The sequence below is a fragment of the Hipposideros armiger genome, unplaced genomic scaffold (genome assembly GCF_001890085.2).
Source record: "Hipposideros armiger isolate ML-2016 unplaced genomic scaffold, ASM189008v1 scaffold_129, whole genome shotgun sequence".
Classification (NCBI taxonomy): domain Eukaryota; kingdom Metazoa; phylum Chordata; class Mammalia; order Chiroptera; family Hipposideridae; genus Hipposideros; species Hipposideros armiger.
In genome coordinates this window covers 1,029,854-1,049,200 of record NW_017731479.1, presented here as the reverse complement: position 1 = coordinate 1,049,200, position 19,347 = coordinate 1,029,854, and the positions used below count along the sequence as shown (strand labels likewise).

General features: G+C 49.3%; 1 protein-coding gene across 1 annotated transcript in view; it reads right to left on the bottom strand.

Moving 5' to 3' along the window:
* Window positions 1-19,347, bottom strand: part of SRRM4 (serine/arginine repetitive matrix 4) — a 183,021-nt gene that overhangs the window by 23,968 nt on the left and 139,706 nt on the right. The window contains exons 4-8 of the mRNA XM_019649137.1: window positions 17,297-17,368; window positions 15,072-15,098; window positions 13,190-13,240; window positions 9,516-9,614; window positions 6,185-6,341 (exon numbers count right to left, since the gene is read on the bottom strand). Of these exons, the coding sequence (XP_019504682.1) occupies window positions 6,185-6,341; window positions 9,516-9,614; window positions 13,190-13,240; window positions 15,072-15,098; window positions 17,297-17,368 (406 nt within the window). The remainder of the gene's footprint in view (window positions 1-6,184; window positions 6,342-9,515; window positions 9,615-13,189; window positions 13,241-15,071; window positions 15,099-17,296; window positions 17,369-19,347) is intronic.

Below are 19,347 nucleotides of genomic sequence, written 5' to 3'. Positions count from 1 at the left end.
AGGGGCAGGGGATGGAGAAAGACAAGGAGACCTGCTGTGGATATGGGAAGAGGACAAAGTCCTTCAGGGCTGGAGCTGTCCCACCAGGCTGTGCACTGCAGTTAACCTTGGCCCAGGGAGGTCTGGCCCCTTCTGTCTTTCCCTCCAGCAGGAGCTGATCAGGAAACGCGGCTTCAGCCTCTCCATGTCTCCGAAGCTGGCCCCCAGCCCACTGGTTCTCAAAAATCTCTACATGGACCCAGTCAGACACATTTTTCACCAGCCAAATTGAAACGAGAAAAATAAGTTCAAGATAGTGAGTGCTTCATCCAGCTAAATGCACTTGATTTAAAGGCTCCTCCTTGCTTCTGAGGCCATGTCCTACACTTCTCCTGGTGCTAAGATGTCACTTTTGTGATAGAAAATGATGGATTTCTTTTCTTTTCTTTTTTCTTTTTCCTGTCCTGACTTGACAAAAGTAAAAGTTGACAAAGCTGAGCGACTTTCCATTAAAAACAAACAACAAAAAAAACACCCCACCCGTCCCACAAATCCCCAAGTCTCATTCTTCTGCGTTCTGTATTCTGGTCTCTCTCTTTTCTAAACTGCAGTGAATGGCATTGGATGTTTAGTCTTCCTATTGAGGGACAGTGTGGAGGCTTTGGCAGAATGTTCAAGAGCCTGGGACAGGGGTCCGAAGGCTACTCTCCCATAGCCTCATTTTCCCTGTCAGCACAATGGAAAGCATATCGCCATGCCGCCTTTTTCCTAGGGTTGTTCTGAAGCTCACCTGAGATCTTGGATATGATTAAGCGTTTTGAAGCAGGAGATACTCCACTAACCTCATGAGTCTGGGTTAGTGTGGAATAAGTTTAACAAAGCCACTATAACGACACAGAATAACACTAGCAACTATTGTATGTTGAGTGTGATGTCCCAAGCACTGGGGTATTTTTTTTTTAACACAGAACTGAAGCTTCATGTAGGGTAGGAACCAACCTGGTCTGTCTTGTTCACTGCTGTTCGCCCAGTGCCTGCAATGGTGCCCAGCACACAGTAGGTGCTTAATGCATATTTTTAAATGAACAAATACATTATCTCACTCCATCCTCTCAACTACCCTATGAGGTAGTTATGACTATTAGCCCAAGGTACAGATGAGGACACTGAGGCTTAGCAAATTGAAATGACACGAGGGAGGTCATGTAATTACATATATGGACCCTGAGGTCAGCCTTTCTGGGTGCGAATCTCAGCTTCTCTATTCAAAAGCTGCCTTTTACTTAAGTTTTCTAGGCTATAGTTTCCTGACTCTAAAAAATCGGGATATTCGTGGAAGCTCCCTTGAAGGGCTATTCTAAGAGATAAAGGAGATGACATTGTAAGGAATTCAGCCTAGCTCCTGGCACACAGTAGGTACTCAGTAAGCATTAGTTATTGCTGTTACCCCGGGTCTCACGGGGAGACAAAATCAGCAACTCCTGAGGATCCAGGGGTGGCCGGTTAGCTCAGGTGGTTAGAGTGCGGGCTCATAACACCAAGGTTGCCGGTTCAGTTCCCACATGGGCCAGTGAGCTGCGCCCTCCATAACTAGATTGAAGACAACGACTTGACTTGGAGCTGATGGGTCCTGGAAAAACACACCGTTCCCCAATAAGGTTTAAAAAAAAAAAAGTACTCCCGAGGATCCAGATCTGCTCCAAAGCCCATGTCTTCATCGTTACCCTCTATTGTCCTCTGCTGACCAATTTCATGAGACCCTCTTCTGTGGATCCCAAGTTCTGCTTTTTTTCCCTTTTGTTGTGGCATCTGTGCAGGCTTTTGTAAGCAAGGAGTATGTGGCAACTATTGGCCAACGCCAGAGGCAGAAGGAGGAGAAAAGGAGCCTGCCCTTCTCCCTGGTCTAGCTTGAGTCTCGATCAGCCCCCTTCCAGGCTCCCTCTCCAGTTACATGCAACAGGGAAAGGGCTTGGCCAAAGCTTGGGGCCACCAACCTCTCTGTCATCCAATCGGTCCTCTGGCGATCAGAGTAAGCTTCTGAGGCACAAGCCATAATTCATCACACTCCCCTTTCCCCCAACTGGGCTACCTGCCTGAGTCACCTGGCCTTTCTGCGCCTCAGTTTTTCCATCTGAAAAATAGTGATGATAATTGCATCTACCTCAAAGAGCTGTTTTTATGGACGAGGTGACAGAAAAGAAAAACCGTATAAAGTATGTGACAGTGCCTGGCACTTAGCATATGTCCCCTCTCTCAATTCATCAGCCATCTCAATGTGGTGTACTCTTACCCATCTTCCAAAGCCCAGCTCAAATGTCCCTTTATTTGCAAAGCCCTCTCAGACACCAAGACGACATTGTTTGCTTTTTCCTCTGTGGTCCTACTACACATTGTACTCGCTGCCCTGACCATCAGGGATGCTATTCAAAATATTCAACAACTGGTTGAGGGTAGGCGCTGCCCCTTCTGAAGGTAGCTGGCCTTGGTACTGAAGTGCTGCAATGTATCACTCTTTCGCTGCTAGACTGCGAGAAGGTCCAGAAAGTACCAGGGGGAAAAAAGAGATGGCTTTATTGACTAGGGGATGGGGTGGGGACAGGGTCTATTTATCAACTGATGTGCAAGTATTTGAATATTTTAACAACTGAGGCGGTACTGGTCCTCAACAACTCAATCTCAGCCCTAATTACAACACTTATCTCACTGTACTGCAGCATCCTGTTGGCTATTCGACTGTGAGCTCTGGAATTCAGGGAAAGTATTTTATTCATCTCTCTGTCTCCCTAATGCCTTGAACAGAGATGGTTGAGTGGAGATGAGGAACATGAGTGAGGCTGTGAAGGGTCCCTAAATCGTCTCCTTGGGGCCCTCCATTTGGATTTGGGCTCAGAACCTAGCAAGAGGGCTTCAGGTTATCTTTAGCTCACCAAGTTGGATTTCAATAAGACAGGACCCCAAATCTGCATATTCATGTATGCAAATTTGCCCCTTGATGTGATGCACCCGTCCTTGATTCTTTTAAAGAGCTGTGCATATGAAATGCCTGTAATATAGTGTGACAGGAACCATGGCATAGAAGACTCTTCACACTCAGGCGCCTATCATTTCCAGAACCCCATCTCTTGCTCTGGAGTTCTGTCTCCATCCCCGACCCCAGTGTTCATTTCCTGGTTCCTTTGGCTAACTCTTGCTCACCTTTAGTTTCTCAGCTAGTTAGTTGTTGCCGTCTCTGCCCTAACCTTACCCTAACCGTAATTCTCGTCCCTGCCTGCTGACCGTCCGCATTCATTATTGTGTATTGTCTTTTACAGTTTTTACCTGCCTGTCTCCCTCTGAAGAAGGCACAGACTGTTCCTTAGTCACCGGATCTTGAGAGCCACGTCAGAGCTGACCCTTTATAGATGCTCAGCAGATAAATGGTAGATCGGAACAAATGATTGAATGGGTGATGCAAGGACACTGACTTTGCTGCTCTCTTTTACAGAGAGCTCAGGAAAATCTTGGGGCCAGGACTCTGGGAAAATTTTTGGGTCTCACTTGCCACTTTCTTCCAACTCTGCCTTTTCAGGAGAGAAGATGAGAAAGGGTCGAGCACTCAGAGGACCAGACTTGGGGGGCATCCAATGCCCCCCAGAAGTCAGGCAACCATGAGTGGGATGGGACCAACCATGTAGGCCGCCATCTTGGATGGAAGGACACTGAAGCCTGGGGAAGCAACGTCCTTGGCCCTGGTCCCAACTCATCCACTGACTAGTCTGGGTCTAGAGCATACTAGTATTACTATTACTATCATTACTATTACTAGTGCTGCTGCTATTATTGCTACTACTATTTTTATTTCCACTGTTAATACTACTGTTGCCACCATCATTAGCGTCAACCGTACATAGCATTTACCATGTGCCTGTTGCTGTCTAAAACATTTATGCACATTAAGTCATGGAATCCTCATAACATACCTCTTATGACGTAGGTCTCATTATTATCCTTGTTTTGCAGGTTTAGAGGAAAATGAGACACAGCAAGTTTATGTAACTTGTTCAAGGTCCCACAGTTGGTAAGTGCAGAGCCAGCATCTGGAATGCTGTCGCTGGAACAGCTGCTAATAGTTGCTGAGTTTTGCCCCCCCCCCCGGGCCAGACACTGGGCTCAACAATTTACAACATTACTTTGCTTTCATCCTAATGACAAGGCTTTTGAAGAAGAGACTTAGCATCTTCACTTTTTTAACAGATGAGGAAACTGTAGTCCCAAAAGGTTTAAGTAACAATCCCTAGCTCAGAGCCAGGATTTGACCACATAATTATAACCCCATGGTTTTAACAACTCTGACTTCCCATGGCCCATAGAAGTCATTTCTCTATGTGAATCTCAGTTTCTCTTCTTGGAATCAGGGCAGTGAGTCAGGTGAGCTCTCAAGGCCTCTGCCTTCTAGGTACGGGTGAGCTTTCAGCAATTCTGAGAAGGACCGACCCACTGGGGTCATCAGGCTACAAGAACCAATAGCCAATCTGGTATCTCATTAGCTGGTAGGTGAAAACCACCCCCTACTTTTTAATTTTTCCCAACATCTTGACAGACCTGACCTGTTGGGAAACCATCCCAGGCAGGAGCAAACACATTAGCCAGTTGCTCCCCATGGCATTTTTAAATTAGGGTCAGTTGGGATCACCAAATAGGTTGCTACAAATACCATGACCAGGGAGACTGTGTGATGTTCACTGACTTGAAAACATTCTTCTCCCTCTTACTGCTCGTATTTTAAACTGATGTCTACCTTTTCAACATTTCCCCTGGGAGACAAGAGATAATCATGCTCATTTTCCAGGTGAGGAAGTTGAGGCTGGAAGGACTCAAAGGTTCGGCCAAACCAAGGAGACTTGAACCCAGGCCTCTAGGCTCTGCCTTACTGGGAAGACCTTTCATTGGAAGCTTGGGGAGGAGAGGGTTCATGTGGGCATTTTCCATCCGCGAATACTCAGCAACCACAGTCATCTCTTCAAAGGAGGGGTCTGGGGAGAGCTCTGGATGGTTTCAGCTAGGCAGAGGATTTGGGTAAAATTTGACCTTGGTGATATAGGGTGCCTTAACTGGTAAAGAAGAGTTTCCCAGAATGCCCTGCAGAAAACTATTGTGTCAATCAGACCCAACAAGAGTTTATCATCCCCTTCTCTCCCTTGACCTCCCGGCAAGCACCCCTGAGCTCTTCCTAAGCCCTGCCTCATCCTTCTAGCTAAGGGAGCAGCTCTCTGAAATTTTCATATTTGCTCATAACTAGAGAAGACAGGTCCCTGCCCAGCTGTCAGCTGTGAAGACTGTATCAGCCTCGAATCTCCTCCTGTTTCTACAAGAGTCTACAAGAGGCCGTCACTTGCTTCGTCTTACTGGATATCCCCAACAAGCTCCTATGGAAGTGGTATTAGTTCAAGTTTACTGATGAGAAAATTGAGTGGGACAAATGACTTTTTCCCAAAGCCACACGACTAGCAAGTGGCAAAGCTGGGACCTGAGTTCAGATCCAACTCCAAATCCCTTGCTCAGGAAACTTCATGGTGTCAAACTATCGGAAGTCACATTCCAGCTCCTCGTTGCTGGCCCAAGGGAGTGTGGCATGAGCCCATTCCATGCCATGTTGCTAAATCGTATTACATTTGCTCTTGCTTTGCTCTGTGGTTTTTACCCAGACCTTAACTTCTCTGATCCTTGGTTTTTCTGTCCCGTCTGTGGAAGGGACTAACTGGTGAGAGTAGCTATGCCCTCAATCCCCCCAAGACATGTGAGAGGACAGATGAGAGGACATAAAGATATCAAAGGGATGGACTTCATTGAAAAGCTGGAGTGCCTCTGGTACCTCAAAGACTCCCTCTTTTCCTTTCTCCCCAAGGAAACCTCCTATGGTGGCTTGCACATGTACCCCTGCAGATGTCACTCTGGAGACCAATGTGTAGTTTTCAACATGCCCCTGATAAAAAGCCTGGGTATTTTCATTTTTCTAACCACCCACTCCCAGCTCCAAATCCCCAAGCCGAGTGCGGTCACAGGCTGGCGAATGACCATGTGATTAATCAATAATGAGGTCTGAAACCAGTGGGATATTTGCCCGAAACTGAATTAAAATATGTTAAACACTGCCCTGAGCTTGCGCCTCCACCTCCCCCGTGGGCTGTGACCAAGGCTGGCCGAGGAGGCTGTGTGAAATACTTACTACACCCCTGGCTGGCAGGAGACTGAGCATCTGGAGGGGCTGGCTGGGTGGCTGGCCGGACCGGGCCTCGGGGCTGGCCTTGCCGAGGGTCTTGGAGCGGCGGCGGGAGTGCCTTCGGTGGGACTTCCGCCCTTCCTCGTGGGACCGGCCGCGGTGCCTGGGGTCAGGGGAGAGAGACCTGAGGAGTTTTTGAAGGGGAACATGGCACACAGGTAGTTGAAGGACCCAGAGGATCTGAGGACTATAGACTGTGTTTGAGTGTGTTCATAGAAACTATGTGTGCGTCCACCCATCCACCCACCCGCCTGCCCATTCATTCATTTATTCATTCATTCTCTCATACATTCATCTGACACGTTTATTCCCATACCTGGCACTGTATGGGGGGCTGCGGATGCAGCTGTGAAGACAGGAAAGGTCCCGACCCTGATTCACTTGAATGTCCTTCCCGTGGCTGTGTGATTATCTCTGTCTGTCTTGTCTGTACGTGACTGTGTGTACGTCTGGGCACGTCCATCTGTGTTTTCATGTGTTTGACTGTAAATATAAGTGCATATTTCTGTGTGTCTTTGTGTACGTGACTTCGCCATCTGTGAAACGGAGGCATCTTATTGACTGTCACCCAAAACTTTTGAAACAATATGGCTGACAAAAGTGATGAGGATGCTTTCTGCAAGCCCGTCAGACCTAGATGTGTCTGCCCTGTCTGCAGCGGAAACCAAAGGGCATCTGCCTCTTCAGAAAGGGTCTGCGTGGACTCCGCATGGCCCTTTAGCTCTGAGCCACAGTAGTAATAAAAATAAACCTCACTGATTTGCATGGCACCTGTAAACCTCTTAAGGTGCTTTCACAGTCCCCTCTACAACTTGAAGGCATAGACAAGGCAGATATTACTTTCTCATTTTACAGATGAGGGAGCTGAGGCTCAGAGATGTTTAGGAACTTGCCTGGGGTCACACAGCTTGAAAGGGGCAGACCCAGGGTCAGGGCAGAATTTTCCACCTCTGTAGGAACCGATGAGCCCATGGTTCTGGGTCTAGAGTGTCCCTCTCTGCTCCGGGGCCTCCAGTGGGCATGTGGTCTGAGGGCCAGCCCTCAGGTTGCTTTCATGCCTGCAGAAGCATCCCTCAGCTTAGCAGGTACTGGGGGGGCTCAGGCAGCAATACCACCACGAGAAGTGACAGCAGAAGGGGGGCAGAGGTTGGGGTCTGTGGTGTTGGCCACTTCCCTGCGAGGTCAGCTGGGGGAAGGAGGCGTGCACTGCCCTGAGGGCCTGCAGGCAGCCCCTGTACCAGCCTCTAGCCCAGGCCAGCAGGGCTCACCCACAGGGTGCTGATTAAGCCTGGGCTGGAGGTGGAGGCCTCAAGCTAAGTCACATAGACCTGGGTCCCCGTCCCAGCTCTGCCAGTCACCGTGACCTTGCTCAGAGCCCTTTTGCCCGCCAAGACACAGTTTTCCCAGCTGCTACATGTCAGTAATGCAGTTGAGCTCAATGAGCCAATGCCCTCCAGACAAAGGCGACCAGGAGCACGCCTGGGGTTGAACAAGCAGGTTTATTGCTCCTTGCCTGGAGGGAGACCGTATCCCCTAGGGACGTGTAGGACATCTATCTAGGAGAGTGTTAGAAAGAACCCATTTCTTGTGGTAGGTGACTTTGGGGCGCTTTTAAGGAACTGGGGTCCTTGTTCTGGATTGGATGCTGTCAGAAAGTGGAGGTCATTCTCTGATTGGTTATCTTGACCAATCTTATATAGAAAGAGGGGAGAGCAGACCAAGGCCAAGGGTATCGCTGGGAAAGAAGCAGTGATGACTCCCATTAGCCAGGACGGAGCGATGCTGGGTCACCTGTGTGGTTTGGACATAGTTCCTGTTTCGTCTGGGCTCAGATCTGATTCCAGTGGAGTCTTGTCTCTGTCTTGACCACCCAGGGTCACACAGTGGCCTTGACTGATGTTCCTGCTCTTTGAAACTGGATAGTCAGCGGGAACCAAGGCCTACCAGTGACAGCGCAGATGTCAGGGGCTGCTTTTCTCTTTCTCCAATACTTCTCACACTGGGCTCCACATTCACACCGCCTGGGCAAATTAAAAAAATCTTGCTGCTTTTAAATCCCCACCTCGTTCGAATCAGAATGTCTAGAGCAGCGGTTCTCAACCTTCCTAATGCCGCAACCCCTTAATACAGTTCCTCATGTTGTGGTGACCCCCAACCATCAAATTATTTTCGTTGCTACTCTATAACTGTCATTTTGCTACTGTTATGAATCGTAATGTAAGTATCTTTTTGTTTTCCGATGGTCTTAGGCGACCCCTGTGAAAGGGTCATTGGACCCCCAAAGGGGTCGCGACCCACAGGTTGAGAACCGCTGCTCTAGAGGGTGAGCTCCAGGTACTGGCGTTTTTCAAAGCTTCCAAGGTGATTGCAAAGTGCAGCCAGAGTGGGAAGGCCTGGACTCACTCAGGGGGTTGCTGGGATGATGAAGAGAGAAAACGGAGTTGAAATTGCAGCAGAGTGCCTGGCACGGACTACGACTTAGATGGGTGTTTCTCCTCCCCCACCTTCCTGTAGACATTCTGATTTAACTGGGATGCAGTGGGACCAGGACAGGGAGACGTTGTAACCTTTCTGGGTGCTATGGACATGTAGCCAAGTGTGAGAAGCCCTTAAGAAAGAATAAAGAAGTCTCTGACATCCGGAATCTGGCCTGGACTATCAAGTAGGCCTTGTAATTCCTGCTAGACAACCAACTGCAAAAACCGTTTCCTTCTTCTCGTTCTCATCCACAGGAGAACCCCCCTCCCCCTTCTCAGGCCGGGACAGCCAATGTGTCAGCCAAGAGAAGGTCCAGGTTAGGAGATGCCTGACTTGGAAGGGCCTTAGAACAAGGCGGTTTGTGCTGTGTGTCCTTTCATAGATTGCTTAGCTTCTCTGTGCTTACAGCAATCCGTAGTGAGAGTGCAAAGTCCAGAGCCAGGATCCCCTAGTTCAATCTGAGCTCTGTGACTTAGCAGCTAAGGGACGAGCAAGTCCCTTAACCTCTCTGTGCCTCAGTTTCCCCATCTTCAAAGTGGGGATAACAATAGTGCCCGCTTCATAGGGTGGTTGAGGGAAGCATGCAGCTGGTAGAGTCAGTGTGCTTAGCACCTCAGTGCCATGTTAGTGGCATTTAGGAAGCACATGTGTTAGCAAGTCCTTGCTGTGGAGACAGCAAGCCCCTTTGGTCTGCAGCCCTTTCTCTAAAGGGAAGTGGTAGCAGTGCCAGGTAGACAGCCATCCCTCATGATAAAGCAGTCTTAGATAGGTTCTGGGTGGTGGCTGGGTGAGGGGTTACCTGCTCTCGCAGCTTGAGGAACGGGACTCCGAGCTCTGGGACCGCGAGGGGCAGTGGTGATGGCGGTGGCGGTGAGATTTTCGGGGCCTGCTTCGCGATCTTGGGGTGGGGGTGGCAAGAAGGAGAGAGAGAGAGAGAGAGAGAGAGAGAGAGAGAGAGAGAGAGAGAGAGAGAGATTGATTGATTTTGATCTTGTGACACACATTGTCCTCTGTCACTGTCCCTTGCAAAGGTAAGCCTTTCCCCCCTTCTCACTCCTCCCATCACCCCAGCTCCCCACTTGGGTATTTGGGGTCTCTAACCAGCTGTACTGAGCGCAGTGGAGTACCTCAGCCTCCCACCCTGCTGGGAGCAGGCCTGCTGCAGACCACACCCTGGACAGGAATGTCACCTCCACAGGTCACCTCTCCCTCACCTAAGGCTGGAGCCTCAATTCCAGACAGCTTCACAGGCCAGTCAGGTGCCATAATGTGTGAATCAGTCAGGCACTAAAAAAGCAGCAGCCGAAGGGTGCAGGTGAAAGACAGGAGCGGCTTTGCCCAGCATAGTGGCGGGACGCTGCACCCTCTGATTTTTCAAGCACATGTAGACATTCAGATTTTTATGGAAAAATGGAAGCTTCAAAACATTTTAAATGGAAGCTCATTTTTTAAAAATGACACTGTTTGGGGGCAAACAAAACACATTTGCAGAGTAAATTAGGCCTTTGGGCTGCCAATTTGTAACCTCAGACCTGGAAAATTAAGCCGAGAGTCTTAGCGTGGAGGCTGCAGCCCACTTTCATGGTGAGTTACAAACATCTTCCACAACACGAGTTACAATAACAACAATGACAATACTACCACTAGAACGTATCCTCACAGGTTACTTCCGCGCCCCCTAAATAATAGCAATGACTCAGAAGTGGCAGTGGCAGCGGTCACTGAGAAAGCCAGTGGGAGTTAGAGATGATTCTACTGGGAGGTTGTCCCAACAAAGGACTCAGGGATTCTTGCGATGTGATCATCAGACCACGTCCCTTCCATGCTTAAAACACTCCCATTGCTCTCAGTCCAAACTCTGACCTTGAATCCCAGTCACCCCCTGCCTAGCGCTCCCGCCTCCTTGCCTGATATCGCCTAGCTGGCCTGGCAGGCTCAAGCAGGTTCAAGCAACTCAGGAACTGCCTGTATCCTGGCTCACACATGTCCCAGTTCACGATGTTCTCATGACGACGACGGCGATAACGACGATGCTAGGTAAGTAACCCGTATCTAACACATACTGTGTGCCAGGCACTGTGTTCTAAGCATTTCCTTAAATGAGCCCATCTAAGTCTTCACCACAACCTATGAAGTAGGTTCTCTTTTTTTTGTTTTTAAAGATTTTATTGGGGAATCGGGGAAGGGGTCCAGCCAAGCTGTTGTTCTTCAGTCTTCGCTGTGGAGGGCGCTAGTCGCCATCTGGCTTCCCGTCGGCAGCTCGTGGCCTCTAAGCTCAAGGTACCGAGTTCAGTCTTAGTTGCGGGCCGGCGTAGCCCACCATCAAACAGGCAGTCTTGTTAGGAGCATGTGCTCTCACCAGCTGAGCCATCCTGCCACCTGTTGGCAGCTCAGCGGCAGCTCAGCTCAGGTACAGCGTCACTGGCCCATGTGGGACTCGAACCGGCGGCCCTGTTGCTCAGAGCTCGCGCTCTTAAGCCAACTCTTAACTAACCGAGCCACTCGGCCAGCCCAGGTTCTCTTCTTATTCCCATTTCACAGAAAAAGAAACGGAGGCACAGAAAGTTGAAAACACTTGCCTCACCTGCCGCCTAGAATGGTCCCCTCCATCCTCACCCCCAGCCTAGAAACCCTTCCTACGAGAAGCCTCCCCTCACCGCCAAGCCCTCTTTCCAGCACCAGGGCTTCCCCTGCACCCCGCACTTTCATCTGCCACCGCTGTGCTGTGACCTGTCCTGCGTCTGTCTCCTGTGCTCCACTGCAGTGTGAGCTCCTCGAGGCTGGGTGAATGCCTGGTTAACCTCTGTCCTGGGCCCATCACAGGGCCTGCCATACATTTGGGCCTCACTAACGGATGTTGAATAAAAGGCAGTGAACTCACTCCAGTGCTCAATTGTTTAGAGGCAGCCCTGACATGGGACTTGGCAAGTATAACTGCCCTTTATTTTCAGGGGGGCCTTGTTTTTCTTGCTTTTCCCTCTCCTGATCCTTGCTTTTGGCTTTTGTGACCTTTCTCTGTCCTGCTAGCAATTTCTGGGACTCATCCAGTTCTTGGCACTGGGAAAGACGACCACCTTTCTGTCCTTAGGCAGGCAGTCCTGGTCTCAGGGCTGATCCCGCCCAGTGCTCTTAGGGTCTGAGCCCAGCCCCTGGCTCTGGGGGTGTCTATACCACAACCCCACTAGACAAGTCATGCTGAGGACTCAGAAAACATGCAGTCTCACTGTGCTTAGCATGAAAGCATATGCAATACATATGACCGATAATTGCCTCTTGATTGAATTGGACAAGCGCAATGATTGGGAAGTTCTTCCTTGAGCTAACTCAAAGTTCTACTGCTTCCTTCTGGAGCTTTCTCCAGGCCCTGTGGTAGTGGCTGAAGTGCCCTCGTTTGCACTGACCTTGGGTGAAGAGACCCTTCGGAGCAGCAAAGCTGAACGCCCTCCCTCTGAGCCCCTGCCTCCTATTCCCCTCCCCGGCAACCAACTTCCTTTCATCCCATCACCTTTGACCCTCACTTTAGAAGCTTCTTAGCAGGAGATAAAGTATTAGTTAATTGGAAAACACACGCACTAACATTTGCAGGGCATAAAGTAGGTGGGTTGTAACCAAATTTACTTTTAATTTGGCTGGGAACTAAACTCCGTAGGCAGTGCTGGCTGATTTGAATTTCTACTACCAGCGATAAACCGTGAACCAGCTGGGGCTCCGAGACGCAGGCAGGAGCTGCACTGATATCCCCATGCCCTAAGCCCTAGCAGCCAGGGCTCGGACTCACACGCACGCTCACGCATGTGCATGCACACGATCATGCCCCCTTAACTACTCGTGCACACACAGCACACACATGGGCACAGGTAAAAGCCACCCCCACCCTCCAAATGCATAATGCACACAGATCCATAAACAGTGCACATGCAGAGTGCGTAGAATTCACACAGGGTGACAGGCGGTGCATCTACATGCACACTGCACACATGCATACTCACGTAAGCACGGGCATACATGATGCATTCATGTGGACACAAATATATATCCCCTACACACACCATTTACCCACGCTGTATAATAAATTTGTGCACACAGTTCACACACATCTTTGTGTGATGGAAAAACGTATAGATATTTACAAACAATGTGCACGCCCCATGCTACCTACAAATAAATACACAATCCACGCACAGGAACACAGGGTTCGCATACAGTGGGCACGCCACGTACACCGATGCGCACCGTTCACTTGCATGCACACACAAACACACATGCACACTCACATATCATACACACAAGCTTGGGCACTCACACATACCCAGGCCCACATAGCAAGTCCACACACGTTTCTGTCTCTCTCTCCCTCCTTCCCTCCCTTTCCCTTTTCCTGTTTGGTAGGCACCCCTCACACTCTGGCTGTTAAGAAGCCAGGTCCCCTGCCTCCCCAAAGGGGACAGAACATTCCTGGTGGTTGCTACTTACTGTTTTTTGTGCCTCTTCTCTTCCCTTCGTTTGCTTTTTGGGCTGGTGGAACTAAAGGAGAAATGGCCAATTAATTGAAAACAGCCAAATTCCAGTTCAAGACAAAAATAAAATCAGTAGTTAAAATGCTTCACACACAGTGGCCACGGGACCCGGACAGTTCGCGGATGGACACCGATCATCTCCAAGACCAGAGCAGTTGCTGCTGAATTTTTGACCGAGCAAATTGAGCTCGAGACACGACCCACACGTACAGACTGAGAATGGGGCGAGTGCGATGCCAAGGTCAGCTTTGGTAGCTGAATAAGAACAGCAGACATAAAGCTAAGAGCAACAGCTGACATCTTACGAGGCTCTATTATAGGGTGGTCATGCTACTAAAAATCTTTTTGTCAATCATCTCATTTTATTCTCCCTGCAAACTATGGGTAGAGGCACGATGTAATAAGCACTCATTTTACAGATGTGGAAACCGAGCCTCAGATGAGCCCAAAAAACGTGCCCAGCGTCACACAGATGAGCTGGGCTCTGATCTCACCGTGGGTCTCCCAAGCCGGTGCTGTTGACGGATGTTTCATCAGTTTCTAAGAGAAGAGAATGGAATTTTCAAGGAGCTATTTATTCTGAAGCCTCGCGAAGCTTGGCAGATTCTGAAATGTTCTGCCCACGAATATTCAAGTATCTGGGTCTTATCGTTTTTTGTTGTTGTTGTTGTTTTTTAAGTCAGAGGGCTGGGGTATGGATAGAATGGACAATAATGACTTGGGGTTCCAGTGTAATCAAATCGAGGCCCCTGAAGGTTGAACACCATTTGGTGGTTCAAGTCAGACTGGCTTCAGGGGATCACCGAGAATGCATGACTGGCCTAGGTCCTGGGAATGGGAACATTGATTTCATCCAACTGAAATCGAAGCCGGACATTAGCCGAGATCTGTCTCCATGTCTGGGACTCAGCCTGGGCAGTGAAAGAGCCCAGGACCTCACTGCAAGTCCCAAGTTCACATCCCAGCTCCACTGTATCGTTGCTGTGTGACATCAGGCAAGTTACCTGTCTCCTCGGAGTCCCAGTTTCCATTGCTCAGGCTGTTGGGCTGAGTGGATGGATGAGGTTGGTAACCTACTGTCTACTTGTTAATTGAATGAATGAAAGGGCTTTGCACTCTCCCAGCTGCTCTAGCTGTGGCTATTGTTATTTAAGAAACCACAGCAGGGTGTCCTGATCCTGTCTGAGAAATCTGGGTTTAAATTTTGGCTCTGCCCCTTTCTGTGTGTCTGTGGGCATGCCTGTCCCATCTCCTATCTGAGCCTCAGTTTCTTCATCTGTAAAATGGAAATCATAAACATATCCACCGCACGGGTGGTCATGAGGATTAATGGGGATTAAACATGCACACACGTGTTAAGGGCTTAGCGCAGGATCCAATTTATAGGGAGTGCCCACAGGTGACAGCTTTATTTGTGCTCACCCCGTGTTTCCAGCACAGCAGGGCTTGGCCTCTGTCCCTTGGCCAGGACCTGGGAAGGCTTTGGCGGGCTGGCTGGGGCTGATATTTCTCCAGGTCCCCACCCCCCTCTGCAGGTTTCCATCAGTGGGAAAACAAACAGACTCTGGCAGGGGTAGGGAGGCTTCCCAGGGAGGGCCCTCGGGAGGGGCTGGGTCAGGAGCAATCATCTGGCCTGATGGACCTTGAAAGCTGGCTTGCAACTTTCAGGAACACCAGCCCAGACATTCATTTTGGAGGAAACTCAGACATAGGAAGATGAAGAGGGTGTGCCCAAGAACACAGAGGTGTGGACTGAGAGCTGAGCGCAGGAACTGCCTGGAGCCTGGTTAGGAAAGCAGACACCGGAAGCAAGTAACCAGAGGCGACAAGATTCTTACCTGTGCCTTCTCTTCTTGGAGAATGACCTGATTAAAGGGGAAAAAAGAAGAGAGAGAGAGGGAGGGAGGAAAGGAGAGAAAGGAAGGAGGAAGAAAGGAACAGAGGGCGGGAGGGAAGGAGGGAGAGAAGGCGGGAGGAAGAAAGGAAAATAAATACAGGTGAGTTTGAGGTTTGTATTCTAGGAATGAATTTCCCCAACTTGAATGTGAGCGACGTGAGGTCAGGGGCTGGGTTTGGGTCACTGCTCTGTTCCTGGGGCCCAGAATCCTTATTCATGACACATGATGGGTATTCAACAGACAGATATGAAACAAGGGAATGTTTCTTTTAATCTTGAAGAAAACTTTTGAGGAGAGAAAACAAGTCATCTCAAGGCATCTCCTACCCCTAGTTTCTATTTCCGAAAAAAGTCAATGATCATCAACCAAACATTCCGGGAACTTGGAGAAGATGGACCAGCAGTAGGTGAGGGTTTGGGAAGGATGGGCATCAGTATTTCCCCTTCTTTTTTTTTTTAAGCTGAGCCATCCTGCTACCTGTTGGCAGCTCAGCGGCTGCTCAGCTCGGGCTGGACTCGAACCGCTGTTGCTCAGAGCTCAAACTCTTGAGCGAGCTCTTAACCAACTGAGCCACTCGGCCGGCCCTGTATTTCCCCTTCTTAACCTCTCCTTTTGTGGCCCTCCTTCCTGATAAACCTCCAATCCCTGGGCCAACTGGAAATGGCGGAAAGAGCCTGTTTCTAACCTTCTGGCATGAGTCTTTTTCTCATGCGAAGAAACCCTTGAGTGAGAAGCCACTTGGCTTCCAAGGTCCAGATATGGAAAAGTCCCCGAACCTGGGACAAACTGCTCAGTCTAGGAAGGTGACAAGATGGCAGTCCACAGTCATGGGAGGTCCATTGTCTCTACAAAGGACGCCATGTTGGCAAAGGTTTCTAACACCAAATTAGCAACATTTCACTAACTGGTTTGTCCATGTCTTGTATTCAGCACAAACTCGGCACCCATCAGAATGTCTGGGCTGGTGGTGAACATATCTGGTGAAACCAAATTGAGGTGAGACCATTCTGGCAACAAGGGCTGACGTGTGACCACCCCCCTCGATTCGGAAAAGCCACTTTGGGGCAACTTGGAACCAGGGGTGAGATGCAAGGGGAAAACCCAAATGAACTTGATCTTTTGTCTTGTTGTGATTCATTGCACAAGTAATCCACTATTGATGTAGGAAGATGGAAAAATAGAGAAAAACAAAAAATACAATGTAAACCACTCTCTCCCTATCCACAGCCGGCCACAGCAAATAACTTATACAGGGAGCTTCCAACTCCTTGTCCCCAGGGGCCAAGCAGGCTTTGTAAATGTGCGTAGATGTGGAAGCCGGCTAAGTGAGGCCTGTGGCCAGCCGAGCACCCACGCTCCATCTACATGCACAGCAGCTCCTCAGCACCAGCCGATGGGAAAACTGGTCCGATGAAGACAGAGCTACCGATTTCACAGGGGAACTCGGAAACTTGATTTTTTATATTGCAAAATCTCCCAATTATAAAATGTTGGCTTGGCCCATGAATCACAGAATTGAGTTCTCTGGTGTATATCCTTCCAGTCTTTTCCTTTCCCCCCATAAACGTATGTGTGTGTGTGTGAACACGTGCGTGCACGCACATGTGTGTATATTGGGCCCCTTTTGGAATGTGTGTCCAGTTCAGAATGCCCTTTAGCTGTCCACACAGGTAGACAATCGCAGAAGCCCTGTTTTGCATGATCCCACCCTCTAGGACACAGTTGGACCAATCAGAGAGGCCTTCCCTGGGGATTTGGAATCAACAACAAAACAGAGAGGTTCACTGTCTTCTCGTGGCTGGGCTTGCAACATGGAGATGGGAACAGGGTACAGCCATGTCTCCCATGTGGAGTGGGGAGCTGGGTATCCTGCTCGGGTCCTATCAGCATTCCACTCCTCGGTTCCAGACCATCCCTGAGGCCTGGCTGGTCCCTGAGACACTCCTGTTGCCTTATCATCGAATTCCAATCTGGCCTGAGTGAGCCTTAGTGGGCCTCTGGTTTCTTCCAACTTATATAAGACACAAATAGTGGACAATTCGCAGGTAAACATTTTACATAAATGAAATGATGTCCTTCCAAATGACCCTGTGGTGCCATCCACCCTCCTCCCACCTTCCACCCTACCTGGGGCATCCCTGTGTGCTGAGAAGGAAGGACCATACCTGTGTCGCTTGTGTTTCTTGGAACTTTTCTTCTTCTTTTTCTTGATGGGTGATGGGCTATAGGATGGGGACCTGCGGGGGGAGGGCGAGACCCTTCAGAGGGAGGTTCTTAAAAGCCAGGGTTGGTTTCAAAGAGACCCTTCTCCAGCCTCCATGCAGGTTTCCCCTCTTTCAGGAACACACAGAGGATAATATCAATATTGATATTAGCTTGCATTTGTTTTATTTATTTACTTTTATTTTCATTTTTTTTAAACTTTATTGAAGAACAGTGTGTTTTTCCAGCACCCATCAGCTCCAAGTCAAGCTGTTGTCTTCAGTCTAGTTGTGGAGGGTGCAGCTTACTGGCCCATGTGGGAATCGAACTGGCAATCTTGTTATTAAAGAGCACACACTCTAACCAACTGAGCCACCCGGCCGCCCAACTTGCATTTGTTGTAAACGTCAGATTGAGATTCAGGTGACCCGAGTTCCAACCTAGACCTTACCACCAATTCAAGAATTAACTTGGGCATGCTATTGCTCTCTCTGGGTCTGCTATGTCCCCACTGATAAAATACCAAGGTTCAAACTCCAGCGGGGGGCCTCTCAGCATGAAGCGGCAGGGGTGTAAGACCATAGGGAGTGGGGGTGGGGGTGAGGAGGCTGCTTCTCAGATCACCTGAAGGTCCCGTGTAGGAATGCAGGCCCTGGGCTTCCAGAACACCTGCCTTTTCAACAGAAGTCACCAGAAAAACATATTTTCATACGAAACCTCCTGGCTTTTATATGTTGGCCACCACCAATTCAGAAGACAACACAAACAAAAACCACTTTACGGGTCAAACAAAACTTGTCTGAAGCGGGTAATGCAGGGTTGAGAACAGCCTGGCTCTTAGAGCGTCACTCTGCCTGTCCCCAAACACGAGCTCAGTGGACATTTATTGAACGAACGGATGAATTAGCGAGTGAAGGCGGATACCTGCGGTTTCCTTCTTTGAAGGGTTCTCAAGCCCATCCCTAAGATCAGGAAGCTCAAGCTGCTCACCCTACAATAGCTGGAACTCAGGGTCTTCCTTCACGTTCCCTTTTGGGTCCTCGTTGGACCTGTCCTCTTACAACTAGGCTAAAGGGGTGTCCAGGAAACAAGGTCCCTGAAAACTGGAGTCGGGGCGTCCATTCAGACACTCCTCTCTGCTGCCCCCTGCAGGCTTCTTCAAATACTGCCTCTGAGTTTTGGTGTGATTTTCAACTCGTCACTCCAGGGTCTCTCTGCCCACCCCTCTGGGCTTGGAACACTGGGACATACTTTTAGTCTGGTGACTAGCAGCCTAGAAGAAAGATCTGGAAATCTTTTTAAATGAAAAAAAAAAAAAAAAGGAATTGTACATAGAAAAGAAATTCATAGGATACAAAAACGCCAATAGCTGGAAAAATATAAAGTCCATTACCCTTGGCATTAAACCTGCTAGGTGGGTGTCGTGGAAGCACCTGAGGAGCCAGGAATCACGCCCCTGTAGGTTCAGTCACCCCCTCCCTGTGCCTTTCTTTCCTCATCTCTAAATGGGGACAATAATGCTTGCCTAGTAGATTGTGGTCAAGGGCAAAAGAGATCACCATAGAGAACACAGCGCTTAGCACAACTCTCCCCACAAAGTTCTCAAAGAAAAACAAAAACAGAGCAGCCGAGTGGCTCACTTGGTTAGAGTGCGAGCTCTGAACACCAAGGTTCCCAGTTCAGTTCCCACATGGGCCAGTGAGCTGCGCCCTCTGCAACTAGACTGAAGACAATGACGTAAGCTGAGCTGCCATTGAGCTGCCGCTGAGCTGCCAGTGGGTGGCCAGATGGCTCAGTTGGTGAGAACACGTGCTCGTAACAACAAGATTGCCAGTTCGACTCCAGCATGGGATGGTGGGCTGTGCCCCCCCCCACAACTGGATTGAAAAAAAAAATGGTGACTGGACTTAAAGCTGAGCTGTGCCCTCCACAACTAAGACTGAAGGACAACAACTTGACTTGGAGCTGATGGGTCCTGGGAAAAACACACTGTTCCCCAATAAAACTAAAATAA